We start from the raw sequence: 14,726 nt of genomic DNA on the forward strand, positions 1-14,726 counted from the left end.
GTTTTGAATATGCAAATATTTTTTTGAATTAGTGAACATTTATTAAATTAAAATAAAACCGGCCACAATAGGAAATATGGTATGAAAAGAAAATCAAAAGGAAAAAAATAATGCAGCCGCTCGTTGGGAGCCTCCCGCTTGGTGTGGCACACTAAGGGCATGTACAATGATGCTATCTTAGGAGTACCACGTAGGATATATGTTAAGATGGAAGAGCTAGAAATCATAACAAAAAAATTGTCTTCTCTTATTTAAAAGATGATCTCTTAGCACAATATGTCTCATCATTTTATTAGGATTAGCTAGTTATTAAATATAAGACTAAGAAATAACTCATTTTAGCCATATTTTTTGTTGTCGTCTCTAAACTACATGCAAGATTAAGATAAGGCTATTTTATCAACCACTGTACTTGCCCTAGACGTTTCCTATTTAGGACTACAGGCGCCCGTTTGTATACATTTCCCAAACAGGCGCCTGCAGCATCGAACTAGGGACGTCCTGCATTTGCCTACACTGCACTAACCGTACGTCCACTTAGCCCGTAGTGATAAGGTACATACATTTCCTTGTTTTCTTCTTTCTTCTATTCCTTTTTGCCTTTTTCATTTTCATTTTCTTCTTTTTTCTTCTTCCTTATTAGATGAAAAAAATCACATTAGTGAACTTTTATTCAAATCGATAATTTTTTTCATTTTTCGATGGACCTTTTTGGAACTCGATGAACTTTTTTCATAATTCGATAAACTTTTTTTAAAACTTATGAAGTTTTTTCAGAATGGTTGAAGTTTTTTCATTTTTTGATGAATTTTTTTAGAAAATCGATGAACTTTTTTCATAACTCGATGAACTTTTTTGAAGTTCGATGAATTTCCTTCAAAATTTATGAACTTTTTTCCATATTGACGAAATTTCTTTCCAAATTTAATGAACTTTTTTCAAATATACTGAACTTATCGTAGAATTCGTGGTTTATATATATTTTTGTGAACTTCGTTTTAGATAATTAATATCGGATATATGATATATATTTAGTGTAGTACTGGAAGAATGGTCAAATACTGCTTCTTTCAGTTAGTGGACAAGTACGGCAGCTCATTCTAGTGGTTACGGCGACCGCCCGTCGGTGGTTATGTCCCGAGTTAAAATCCATGTTCTCCCATTTATAATACCCATGAGAAATGTTTTTGCTTTTCTCAGCAGGTTGCTGGGCCTGCTGGGCCGGTCTGCTACGATTCCCTTGTGAGCGCTGGTAGCCCCAACTGGCGCTCACAGCCGCGCTCTCGCGGTTGCTATAAGCGATACATGGCAGCGTCAGGGGCGGAGTCAGGATTTAGACATAGGGGTGAAGCTAAAAAATAATTTGTCTCACAAACTATATAAGAGTTTTAATCCCGATATTACTTGCTGTCGGTGCAGGTCTAGCTATAGCTTATAGTGTTGAACAATTCCACGTGCGCGCCATGTAGATGAAGTTATAATCAAATTACTCTGATATATGGCATAAAGTACCTTGGTACGGACCATTGTCATCATATGTATGTTTATGAACATGACTGATCATTGTCTAATTAAATAGCAGGATTTAGCTTGCATTCATATAGTTTTGATTGGAAAATCAATCGACAACGTAGACATACTTAAACATCTTGAGCCAATATGCGTTGTATTTGAAAAAAAGTGACCAAGTCGCAAGAATCCATACCTAGCTAGAGTACGGAATTCAGGCCCAGCCCGTCTCATCTGCTCATCATAACGGATGATCGTTCTTTCCATAGACCACAGGCATGTGGTAACCATCGATGGTCAACGTTGACGAAGCATGGAAGGATTCGCGCTTCCGAAAGATTGTGTGCGCCTATTCCTTAGCATGGCGATGATGGTCGACGTCAACGCCTGATTAAGCCCTAGCCTGGCGTGGGCAGCGGCGGCGGCGACAAGAGATAAGTTAGAGCGTGATTAGGTCAAACGACACAGAATGGAAACGAACGGCTGTACGTGTAGATGCATGTATTACGTATGGTCTTCGATCGATCGCGTGATTGGATTAATGCGTCCAATTCACTCACGGGAAAACCATGCCATTTGTTTTGGGCTTGGGCCAGCCAACAATAATATTGGGACGCATAGAGAAAAGGTCTATACAGGTACTAAGTAAGAAGTACACAGAAGATTAATATTAGCCCCCGCTAAAAATCCATGGGGGTGGCCGATCCATAGTGGGGGTCTGGCCCCCGCTGCCCCCCCTACTGGCTCCGCCCCAGCGCCCCTCTGCCTTCGTCCTACTAATGGAGTAGAATTTGCTCAAAAAGAAACTAGTGGAGTAGAAGGCTAAGAGAAAACTAGTGGAGAATAGAACTCTGGAAAAAACTAGTGTAGAAGCCATCCAACAGACTGATATGTATATGCGGGTCTGTTTGCAAGGATGTGCAGAATAAGATGCATTCCAACCCCATCGTAGTTCTCAATCATTCCGTGACACCGGGTGTGGCTGAACCATATACGAAGCTCTACCATCGATAAAAAGAAGTGTTTGGCCTGAGCCAAAACAGGTTAATCCACTTCATTCACCAAGGGCGTGTTTGGTTGTCTGCATATGGCCCAGCCTGCCCCGTGCGGGAAAGATTGAGCCCGTTTGGTTGCCTGCGTTTACTATGCGGCCCGCATCGCATGGAAATTAAAGCACGTCCAGGCCAGACCCAGGGGAAACGCCCGAATCGGCAGTAGCTCGCGAGCCTGACTCGGGCGAGGCAGGGAAGGGCGACGCGCTTCTCCCCTCGTGCGAGCAGGGAGATGGAGCGAGCTCGCCCGCGTCGCCGAAAAATCGGCAGGAGGATTTCGGCTCACCTCCCGCCGAGTCCACCCCTATTTAGCCCCTCCCTCACCGCCCCAACTCCCGCCACCATTCTCCCTCCGTTCGAGCTTTCCCGCCGACACGCATCGGCACCGACGAGCAGGTAAGCGACGCATCTTCATCGGCTGGCGGTCCACGACGTCGGCGCTCCTTCACCGGCCGGCGTTGATCTTCCACGACCCCCCCCCCCCCCCCCCCCCTCGAGTTGTAGCCATGGCCTCTGTGAGTTCAATCCCCCTTTCTCTTTGTTCCTTCTAGCTAGATCTAAGCTGCAGCTAGGGTTTGATATAGATGCATGGTTGATTAGTGGTCTGATCTGTGAGCTGATATGGATGATTGCTATGTTGCGGTTGCAATTTGGTAGGGCTAGATGTTCAAGCATGTGGTAGGCTAGATTAGTAGTAGAGTTTGAAGTTCAACCTTGTGCTTGTGTTGATTCGTGCTTAGATCTGTGATCTGTAGCTATTGGTAGTCCATTTGTAGCATGTTGTTTGTTGTAGATGTATGTTCCTGCTCATAGATTGTCCGGTATATGCTTAGTATGATAGCGATGAAGCATGTGCTTGCTATGATAGTGATGAATCGAGGACTTCCCTGGGACCCCGGACGTCGAGGTCCTTAATGGCCCTGACAAGCCCTTCGTGAAGCCCTTCGACAAGCCATTTGACCCCGTCCATGATAGGAAGAGGAAGAGAGCAGGCCTGATGGAGGAGGAGATCAATGTCTTTTGTAGCATGACTAAGGCAGTGAAGGAGGTGGCAACAGCCACCAGGGAGTGCAAGCGTCCACCCTGACCGGGTCTGTATATTTTGCAGCATGACTAGGGCTCAAAAACTATTTGATGGTCTGTATATTTTGGTGAGGTGGTATATACTAACCCCTCACGCTGATGGTGAACTTGCAGTGGTAGGACGACACCCTCTTTTGGATGTGGTGGTAGGTTAACACCAAGGTAGTGCTGGGTAGAACTTGCTATGCCGTATGATCATGCATGCTTTACTTTTTCTCTTCTGCTCCATTGTTGTTTGTGTGCTACTTTACTTGCTACTTGTGGGCTTCATTGATTTGCTGCTACAACTCTTGCTCTTGTGCATTGCTAGGGCAAGTGGTATGCCGTGTTCATCGGTAAGGTTCTAGGGGTTTATAGTTCATGGGAAGAAGCCAGTGCACAAGTGGCATCGTATAGCAACAACAGCCATAGAGGGTTCAAGACTAGGCAGGCAACAAAATAAGCTTACTCCGACTGGCTGCGAAAGCACGGAGGCAGTAGTGTTGACAGTGGCAAGGTTGGAGGTGTTAAGGTGGATCGTCAGTTTGGGCTGAAGCTGAAGAATTTCATCATCTTCGCCCAGTTCATCGCCATTGTTGTGCTATGACGTTGGTGTAGGTGTGGGTAAGCTCACCAACTAGGGTACAAGGTAAGCATAACATGTACGCCGTATGCAACCAAACACCGTGTTCATGTGCTGCTTGGGCCAATACAGGCAACCAAATAAAGTACACTTGCGTATTACCTAATGCAGGGACACTAGATGCAGACAACCAAACAACTTACAGATGGCGTCTTAGGGCCTGTTTTTGCTCAACCAGACTGGGTTGAGAAGTGTATGCGATGCAGGAACTGTAGCAAACGGCAACCAAACACGCCCCAAGTGATTGATCTTCGCTTCGCTGAACAACAAAAACCACCATACTTGTGGCCTTTTCCACACCCTACATTATATCTGACAATACTCGCCTAGACCAAATCACAGCAATTGCTTGGTGCCTGCCCGGTGTCCAAAGGGACTTGTATGTGAGCTGAGACTTTGCAATTGAGGCGTTCCAACAGGATGGAACTGGAACAGATGGGGAGCAGGTATAGCCTCCTCCAAGCAACGAGAGTGGGATTAGTGATAGTCATCGTCACCATTTGCGTTGATAAAGATAGGTTACCAACGATTTAATTGAAGAAACAGGAATACAGGATACAACACAAGATCAATGTATTTGTATAACTAGTCTTAGCTCTAATCCAGGTGGAGTAACAATCAACCTGCAGGTGTTCTAGTGACGCCAATAAGGTACACAAGCATAGAAAAACTGGTAACTTGTCAAGAAATGAAAGCACATGTGTGGTATGACAGGACCTACACAGTGAACAGCTATGGTACCAACACAGCAGAGAACAACAATGAGCGATGAAGACGAAGGACAACATCTACAACGTCGCAAATCTACATATTGGATACCTGCGGCAACATCACATCCATAACATGGCACCGGGTACAAGGCCCCCCGACATTTAACTTGACTGAAGAGGGAACTTTCTCCAGGATGTATCTCTTGACGGCACTGAGTGCTTTATGTGCTTCCAAGATCATACGCCGGCTTGTGGGCATGCATTTACCGGATTCTGGGGCAGAACACCTAACAGACTGACCAACCGCTTCCGCACCAAATATGCAGTCCAGTGTGAGGCTTTCAAGTGACGTTGCATTCTTGAGGATATGACATGTTAGCTCAACTACGCTCTTTGCAGAGCAAAAGCCATCGATTTGCACCTTCTTGAGCCTCTCATGTCGCCTGTGTTCAGGAATCTGCCTCAGATGTGAGGAGGGATCCTCAAAAACCGAATCATGCCGCATGTCACTCTGATCTACCTGCATAGCATCAAATAAATGCCAGTCAAATTAAATGTCTCCATGGCAGATACTAGACACCTTTGCAGCGTGAACAGTTAACTCACACTTAAGATGAAACTCTCCAAGACAGGACAAGCATCCAGAAATGAAGCCAAGGATAAATAATCATAGGCCGGGGTAACAGCCCCACCATCATCCTCACCAAGGTAGATATTCAAGTGCTTTATGTGGAGGAATTTGTCAGCTACCATTGGGGTACTAACCCTCTGCACAAAGATAACTCGAATTAATCATATTCCTTCCTATGAGTCATAAACACTGGAATCTAATAATGTGAAGCTTCAGAGTATACCTCACAAAACGAGTATACAGTAAGAGTCTCAAGATGTGGTGCGATGAAAGGTAGCTTAGTGATAGCATAACTCACAGCATTGGGCGCAAATGAATACCCCACCCTTAAGTCTTTTACCTTTGATGATTCTCCAAGCACGAGTTGTACTGGTTCACCAAAGAAGTCAAAAATGGAGAGGTGTGGAGCTGTGCTCTTTATCACTCTCAGCTTGTCGCACTGAGACACAGTCAAGCAACTAAGCCGCTCCAGCCAGAATGGTATATCCAGGCAGATTAGCTTCATGCAACAGCTGACTTCTAACTCCTCCAAAGCAAAACAATTGGAAATAAGATGCCCCAACTCATCCCCCGTGATACAAACTCCATACAGATGCAGCTTTGTCAGGCTTCTCAAGCAATCAAATCCAACCGGGGGGCGGAAGGCACAATTGGTGAGGTAAAGATACCAGATTGAGTTTCCACGCCCATCAAGTAGAGCTGAACACGGGACTTCATACATTTTCCTATATTTCGTAGGCAGCAAAAGTGTGACTTCTTCAATCCCTGGTGTGATAGCTTTCTGGAGCCAACTATTTAGATGACAAGTGTCGACATTGTAATGATCACGGATTACAAACTTGAGTATCTTCACACCGGTGTCTGAGCGATTTTTCAGAATATGATCAATTCTGCTAGTGAAACCCCTTGCTATATCGATATTTTGGCCTTCTTTCTGTTTCAAGCCTAGTGTTTCCTCACTGAATATAAGCTTGGGGTGACATCTCCAAGAACGTAGAAATGTGCGTGATACACAGGCAGAGCAGGCAGAATCACGCAATGGCATTAGGGAATGTATAAGGCACCAGATATCCTGCACAAGCATGGAAAAAATAGTTGATCACTGGGATTGAACAATTTTTAACAAATAATAGTGGAATGATACAGAGAAATGTTAAATCCCAAGTGATCTGCTCGCACTTGTACAAAATGTGCTGCACATTGAGGAAGGTAAGTGCATTGAAATGTAATTTTGGTAGATAAGTTCAGCTCATTACCGAGATTCCTTTTCTATGTAAGAGTAATGTAGGTGGCTTTCACAGTTCGTTGCAATTTGTATGATCAACTACTGGAGTATATCACTAAGAAATTAATAATGTTGGATTTTTTCCCCATAACCTATTCTTTTTTTCAACCAATTTCATAACCTATTCTTTGAACAAAACCTAGAGTAGCCAACTACTCCCTCCGTCCGGAAATACTTGTCATCAAAATGGACAAAAATGTATGTATCTAGAACTAAAATACGTCTAGATACATTTCTTTTTGTCCATTTTGATGACAATTATTTCCGGACGGAGGGAGTACTATAGAAGGATTAACCACATCTTTCAGAAAGATCTGTAAAGTACAGTACATTTTATCCCGTACCTCGGGTAGATTGGGCAATGACCATGTCGACGAATCACCACCCTGTGAATGATCATCTTGTTGGCAGAGTGAGCCCTGTTTATCTGGCACTGCGGGAACCGATTCATCTGTAGCACATGGGCTGAGCTCCGGCCAAATCCCTGTCGGGCTTGAAGTCGATCTGGTGATGGGCAAAATGGTAACTGTACGGTCCGCCTCCAGCGATTCGAAAGGCGACAAGGGCGGCGCGGGGGGCGTGCTCGTCGGCGAAGCGAAACGTGAGGGATCCGCTCCGCCGGCGCCCAGGCCCCTCTCCACCTCACCGGGGAAGGAGGCTTTTGCCCCCGGTGGCCGGAGATCACGGTTATCCCCGCCGGCTTTCACCATGGGTGGTGGAGGCGCTCCTACATACGACCGGGGCTGGAGGTCTGAGTGCGCCGGTGTGCTCGTCGCCGTCCGAGGAGGGGCGGTCTGCGGGAGTGCTGGCGGAGATGCGGCAGCAGGAAGCTCTGCGTCTGCCGGTGGCGGCCTAAGACTCGGGAGTTTGTCGTGGTGATGGGCCATACCCAGAAGTGGACATGTTTTTTTTAGGTGAGAATGTGGTCGATCCGATCCGGTGCTGGACCGTCCTGATCCTGGGCCTGGGCTTCGTAACTTTTTAAGCCCAGACTAAGTGGTCAAGTGTTTTGTATCAATCTGTCTAAAAAAAAGTGTTTTTGTCTTAAAGAAAACAAAAATCTCTCTATTACAAAAACAGTAACTAGCTAGCACATGCGCCGCTTGATTCGAAGAACGAGCACAATTTGTAGTTCATGGACTGATGAGCCCCCGGCTTGTCTGGTTTCCAAATTCATAGACGATGTAATTCCTATTTGAAATCAATAAAGCTAGCCATGATGGCCTTTCCTTAAAAAAAAATCTCTCGTCTGTCATGGAAGCCAAAGCTCAATCTTGTTTGATTTGCAGGCTAGCACCAGTGAGTGATTTTATTTTATTTTTGCAAGAGAATTTCCGATCCATTCATCAATCATGGCAGTACATAGCACACTAGAGGTAAAAAAAATTAGAACTAGGTCCATGGAACAGTGAGTGATATCTCGTCGAGTCAATTCGAAATGCAACTGCCTGCATGCCTTTCCTTTTTTTCCTGAACTGCGCCGTCATGATGTTATTGGACAGTTCCCGTGGTTAAAATATCTTGTTATTCGAGTCATGCGAAACCATGACATTATTCGACAGTTACTGTGCCGCAGGTGTATCTTCTGTCACGTAATCACTAAATCACATACGATTTGACACAAGACCTGAAGCTGTCCAACCTTTTGAGGCACAAATGGCCTCATGCAGATGAATTACTCACCAATGACCACAAGTTTCAAATTCTGGCAAAGAATCATTCAGCCACTCAGTTTCGAACAGAAGCGGAACTATTCATGCTTCAACTGGGAGGAGGGGTAATGATGTACTTCCTCCGTTTCTAAATACTCTTTGTAGAGATTTCACTACGAAAAACTGCATACGGATGTATATAGATGTATTTTAGAGTATAGATTCACTCATTTTGTTCGGTATATAGTCCATAGTGGAATCTCTACAAAGACTTATACTCCCTCCGTCCCAAAATACATGTCTCAACTTTGTATTAACTTTAGTACAAAGTTATACTAAGTTTAAGACACTTATTTTGGGACGAAGGGAGTATTTAGGAACGGAGGGAGTATCACACACAAAGTATTCACACATATGCAATAATGCAAGCATGCGTAACAAGCAACAATGCATGCTGTAAATGAAACAAAAGGGTACGACAGAACTAAAACATCAAAGTAGAGTGAAATTATTTGGAAGAAAAAAAACTCCCTACTAATTTCCTCGTCGATAAAAAAATCCGGTTGGGCGGTCTGGATTGATCGAATGATTATGGTATAGACATAGATAATTATGCATCTGTTCTGTAGTAAAAAGTTCAATCTAAAGACATTACTAGTCTGATACACACAAAGGTTCAACAGTTTTGAGTCACATGCCACAGCACAGCTAAAATGTGTCTGGAAATGACAGAATGTTTCAGCCTATAATTTGGTATAGAACTAGCAGAGTAACAGTGAAAAAGGGATGCTACTCGATCGAATATGTCCAATAGGCGGATAGTCAACAATGGCCAACCAACCTAGCATCTAGAGGCTTCACTTCAGGGTACTTTTGCTGTAGATGAGACATTCCATTCCACATTGCTGAAAAGCCCAGCAAAAGCAGGGTGTATATAATCTGCATATGCGTCAGGTCCACCACTACTACATACGCTGATACGCCTGAAGGGCATCCCATCATCCTGCAAGTAGAGTGAAAATGATTTCAGTGAAACATTTCAATAGATCAGCTATAATAAATCATATAAAAATGGAAAAAATGCAACGGACAGAGGCACGTTTTTAAGAATGATCTCCGATGCTTCATAGTCTGGTAAAAGAACATATATGAAAGAAATGCAACGGATATCAGTGTTATTAATTGTAAATATGCAATGGTTGATTCAATAGTAAAGAAACTATGTACTCCCTCTCTCCCGAGTTACTTGTCGCACAAATATAAATGGATATATCTAGAACTAAAAATATGTCTAGATTTCTGCGACGGGTAATTTGGGACAGAGGGAGTATGACATAAATAACGAGTTACAAAAAAGAAGTATGATTGGGGAAAAGCATTGTTAGTCCCTTCTAAAAGTCAAATCTTCATCTTCTTTTACAGTTGAGTGCAAAAGAAGTGCTAAGAAAGCACCACATCATTTCAAATCCTTTGTGCCATCCAATAAGCATTCAATGAGTCAAAATGTATCCTTCCAAGTTCAGAGTGTAAGGCATATAAAAATTCTAGAGAATTCTCCTTTACAGACTAGGCTATACCACAAACTTCTATAGTACTCTCCTTAAGAGTCTTGCATCAAACCGCCATAAGCTTTCTCTGCATATTTATCAAGTAAATGGGTACTAAAATTAAGCATACATTGTCGATTGTTCTCCATTGTAGACCCGCAACATGCAAGAGGGTTCATCATTTAAGTAGTCATTCTCCATTCTAGCCATAAATGGACAGACTCGCACAGGGGCCACTATACTGTATGGTTCTAAAATTCTAGCAGACATACGCCACTAGCAAGAGTTGTTACGAAGTGTGGCTAAGCAAAAAGTTAGCAAGAAGTGTGGCAGAGCTTGGCAAAATGTTGAACCTATGACATGGGCCATACGAGTATTAAGTGCGGCAAGCCACAAGCGTAAAGATGGCAATTGGGCCCATGGTTATGGCCGCCTGTGGGCAACCGACCCGAATGGGTAGGGTATGTGCTGTGCTCTTTCCCCATGGGTTGTATCCATGGGTAACCCGGTTAGTAGTGGGTAGGGCATGACTACGAGTTTGTGCCCGTGAGTTACCCATGGGTCACCCGATTAATATTAGTGCTTAAATATTTTGTTTTTATTTTACATGACATGTTGACATTTTGGTGAAGATTTGTTTTAGGGTAAAATGCATCTATCTTGCTTTGCTTATTGCTCCAAAGAGATCAACCCATAAATGAACTAAATGCTACCTAAGTAGCTTCAACAGAGCAACACGTTGGCCAGTTGGGTTGCTCGAAATAGATAAACCCATAAATGAACTAAATGCTACCTAAGTTGCTTCAATGGAGCAACACGTTGGCCAGTTGTGCCTCCAAAGCTAGCGTGTGCTGCTTTGCATGCACAACAGCAAGTTAAATATGCAGCTGGCCAGCTGCTTTAGTACCACCTCGCCTAATCGAGCGCACCGGACGTGGAGCTCTGGATATATGACTATATGAGACTAGAAGAAGAACCAACAATCATCCGTTCGGAAGTGTGTGGCGCCAAGTATTGGGCATGAAGTAAATATTAAGAAAAATACTAAAAAACCAGTGGGTGACCAGTCAGGTTGCGACATGGGTGCCATTAAAGATACATGGATAGGGTCGTGCATAGGCGCTGGACCATATGATGGGTTCAGGCACGGGTCTGGTGAAGGTCGACCCGGCGAAACCTGATCCGATTGCCATCTTTACACAGTTGTGGTGCAAACCAAACATGTACCGACAAATATGTAGTGTGCCGTGTGCCTAAAGTTAGGAGTGGCAAACATCAGCTGGGAACCAAAAGTCCCGTAAAGGTGACAAGACTGCGCGAGAATTATTTTCTGTCCTATCTAATCATAACACGACCTCCAAAAACCATAAAAGATTATTGATTCCCAGTAACCACCTGCCTAATACTCAAGAAATTGCATCACAGCTAACATGCCAGCAGGAACAGAAAGGAACTAAAACAGACACATCCGAATAGCTGTAGTGAGACCAATTCAACAACCCTGGACTTTGAAAAGAAGTCATATAGTGTGCCTTTACCATGCCAAAAGTGGCACATGAGCCATATCAGTGCATGGTCCAGCAAACAAACACAATGGCAGTAAAGTAAATATCATATAAATGTTAAATCCTTACCTGTTAGTACACTAACCTAAATACGTATGCAAAACATATGCACCCAAAAACCCTTATCACCCAAACCATGAATCTGTGAACTGTGGCCATTACCATACTCTCTGTTGATTAAGGAGAACAAACTAAGCATATCAAGTTATGCTCACCATAAAGCAAGTTATGTTTGCATAATACCCATAGTTATGGTTATGTCAATCAGGCTCTTAGAACCTTCCAAACTGTGGAGAAGCAAAACATTGGTGCCAGTTGTACTACTTAGTACAAAACTACAAATTGGGCATTAGTAATATTAATAACAATAAGAATGATACAAAATTTGCCGGTGTTAGATTCAATAACTCACTGCCAAGCCTTCAGAATTGGGACCCATTAGAACTGGAGAGGCATGGAAAACCTTGCCACGTGTTTCATAACTCTCACGAACGAGAAGAAAGTCAATGAGCCAAAAATCAATAATTTTGCTTATATACACCCCAATCCTTTATTATTGAATAAATCCAGAACAGCATATACGCTTCCGGACATAGGTGGCGAACTTTAGAGATAATGATAAAATATGCGCGAATCTAGGTTTCACTCTATGCACTTCGATTTTGGCAAGAAAAAAAAGGTAGTTCCACTTAAGGAAACTGCATTGATTCCTTCCAGATACTGCAATGCTACAGGACATCAGCGATGATCTAAATAGTTTGGCAGTAATGATGTGCAATAATCATGTGAAGTGATAAATTACCTCCTAGAAAGTTAAACTCTGAAGCTCAGAATGAGTTCATTTCAAGGCTGTATGTCCGCCGCTTGAAAAGCACCTTTGCCGCTGTTCGATATGGCTCCTCAAAGGCATCTGAGATCCAGCTAGCTCCTGCCGGACCAGCAGCCTCAACCCCTCCTCCCTCCCTCAGCACATCGTCACTTGGTCTGATCGCCACCAGCGTAGCGCCCTTCAGCAGTACTCCCCCGGGAAGTTCAATATGCGGGGCATACCAAAGCCTCATAATGAGCGCTGGCATGAGCGTGCGGTGTGAATTGCCAGAAACTGACACAGGCCGCACTCGCAGCTCCTGTAACTGCTTCTTGTCCATAGTGAGCACACCCTGCCCGTCAGCATCCGTGAGGTTCAAGCTATCAAGCATTTCATGATCGGCAATGATTGGCTGCAGCAAGTAATGCCGAGCCGATGCAGCAATGAGCGAGCTGATGGTCCAGACGACGCGGAGCTTAAGGCCCCCATTCGTATGAAGCGACTCAGGGATGCTCGCCAGTTCTTCAGGCTCCCTGTTGTCATCCAGAGATGTAGCCTCGCTGTCCTCGGCATTAGGGGACGACATTGGTGATTGCAGCGGTTTTGACGATACAGAGGACGCGCCGAGGATAACACAGCTGCCGAGGGTGGACCCAAAGTCGGCCTTCCACTTGAGGAGCACGCCGTCGTCAATGCCGAGCTCTCCGGTGGGCAGCTCGATGCGGAGGCTGCGGAGCTCCTTGAAGGAGCGGAGGACCTCGGAGGGCGAGTGGTGGGAGACGTCCCCGGCGGGCGGAGGCGGCGAGGCGGGCGGCAGGGCCACGGAGCGCCGTGAGACGATGGCCAGGGTGGGGGAGAGGATCTGGCCCAGCGCCTGGATGGGCCTGACGATGCCGCCGAGCACGAGGCGCGCGATGTGGGCGAGCGCGCCCCGGCCCCGCGACGGCGCGGCGGCCTGCGGGGAGCCGGCCGAGGAGGGGGCCGGCTCGTCGGGAATGACGCAGTCGACGCGGACGAAGACGGAGTCAACGAGCGGGACGAGGCCGTGGAAGCGGCGCGAGACGAGCGCGCAGCGGCCGAGCGCCTTGACGTCGCCGATGCGGTTGAAGACGTCCAGGAGCACCGCGTCGGGCAGCCGGTCGAACTGGTCCTCCTCCTCCCCCTCCTCCGCCGCCACCGCCTCCCCCGCCGCCGCGCACGGCCATCCCTCGCGCCCTTCCTCCATGGCCCCCGCGGAGACGCCCGGCCGAGCCAGCCGGCGGCGCAGATCGGGATCCGGGGAGGGACGGGAGTGAGTCAGCCGCGGGTTGGGGGATTTCTGGTGGAAGCGAGCGAGCGAGCGAGCGAGTAGTCGGCACGGGGCACGGCACGGCGGCTGCGCGTGAGGCGAGGTCGGGCGCTTGGTCTTGGTTTTGGGTTGGGTAATGGGTACCCCCCTCTCCTTGGCCCTTGGGTGGTGGGTGCGGGCGACGACGCGTCACGTGTCGGGCTCGACCGCTGATCGCGGAGGTAATGGGGATCACCCCACCACCCCACCCCCCACCGTGGTGTCTTTGTGGTGCGGGCGTGTGGACTCGCCTGGGGCAACGCCTGCCTGACTGACCTTGGAGATAGATAGATGGTGGCCGAACCCGTCGCTCTCGGCCCAAAATTCCGACGGCGACCGCTCCGGCCGAGGCGACGGCAGCCCAATGCCAATGGGGATGGGATCATGACGTTTCCATGGTTGTTGACCTCGCGTCGTCGTGCCGCCCGCGGTGCCGTGCAAGGAACAACCCCGCACCGCAGCCAGCTGATGGAGACCGGGACCGATGGCCCGTCCCAGGCGCCTCCGGAGCCGTCCGATCCTCCTGACGCCAACAACGGATCAGATCGACCGTACGTGCGGACGTAAATGGCTTCCTAACTCATTCTCAGCCTCTCAGGTGTTTTGGGGCGATCGATGGGAACGGGATCTTAGCGGCGACCTACGATTAAACAAAGCGAAGAAGCGGGGGTGTTGTCAGAAGAAACAGCTCGATATATGGATCGAGGAGCTTGCTGACAGATGCGCTGTGCGAGTGGTGGGAGCCAGGCTGCGGCAGCGGGCACGCGAGGAATCTGGCCGCGGAACTGACGCCGCCGCTTCGGCCCCGATCGTCGTCCCCGCTGCAGGGCGGGGCGGCAGGCAACGTGGCCTGCGTCGCTAGCTGGCGTGCCTGGTCGGTCGTACGGGGAGATCGACGGAAGCTTCCGCGTCAAGCGAGGCAGCGGGGTGGATTT

The 14,726-nt window shown here is 46.7% G+C and overlaps 2 protein-coding genes across 2 annotated transcripts; both read right to left on the bottom strand.

Annotated features, from left to right (window-relative positions):
* Positions 1-4,815: 4,815 nt before the first annotated feature.
* On the bottom strand, positions 4,816-7,794 carry LOC125544911. The gene is made up of 4 exons (XM_048708699.1): positions 7,237-7,794; positions 5,831-6,679; positions 5,583-5,744; positions 4,816-5,496 (listed from the first exon to the last, which is right to left on the bottom strand). Exons 1-4 carry the CDS (start codon positions 7,777-7,779, stop codon positions 5,071-5,073), a joined length of 1,980 nt encoding a protein of 659 aa, XP_048564656.1. The 5' UTR covers positions 7,780-7,794; the 3' UTR covers positions 4,816-5,070.
* A 1,327-nt stretch (positions 7,795-9,121) lies between these two features.
* On the bottom strand, positions 9,122-14,045 carry LOC125544913 (F-box protein At4g18380-like). The gene is made up of 2 exons (XM_048708700.1): positions 12,459-14,045; positions 9,122-9,547 (listed from the first exon to the last, which is right to left on the bottom strand). Exon 1 carries the CDS (start codon positions 13,687-13,689, stop codon positions 12,484-12,486), a length of 1,206 nt encoding a protein of 401 aa, XP_048564657.1. The 5' UTR covers positions 13,690-14,045; the 3' UTR covers positions 9,122-9,547; positions 12,459-12,483.
* Between the last annotated feature and the right edge of the window lie 681 nt (positions 14,046-14,726).

The sequence above is a fragment of the Triticum urartu genome, chromosome 3 (assembly GCF_003073215.2).
Source record: "Triticum urartu cultivar G1812 chromosome 3, Tu2.1, whole genome shotgun sequence".
Classification (NCBI taxonomy): domain Eukaryota; kingdom Viridiplantae; phylum Streptophyta; class Magnoliopsida; order Poales; family Poaceae; genus Triticum; species Triticum urartu.

Coding starts and splice junctions, on each gene's coding strand:
- LOC125544911 (XM_048708699.1), bottom strand. CDS start 7,779: ATGGCCCATCACCACGACAAACTCCCGAGTCTTAGGCCGCCACCGGCA. Junction 6,680..7,236: donor CATTGCCCAATCTACCCGAG/GTACGGGATAAA, acceptor ATGCTTGTGCAG/GATATCTGGTGCCTTATACA. Junction 5,497..5,582: donor TGGAGAGTTTCATCTTAAGT/GTGAGTTAACTG, acceptor GATGCTATGCAG/GTAGATCAGAGTGACATGCG.
- LOC125544913 (XM_048708700.1), bottom strand. CDS start 13,689: ATGGAGGAAGGGCGCGAGGGATGGCCGTGCGCGGCGGCGGGGGAGGCG.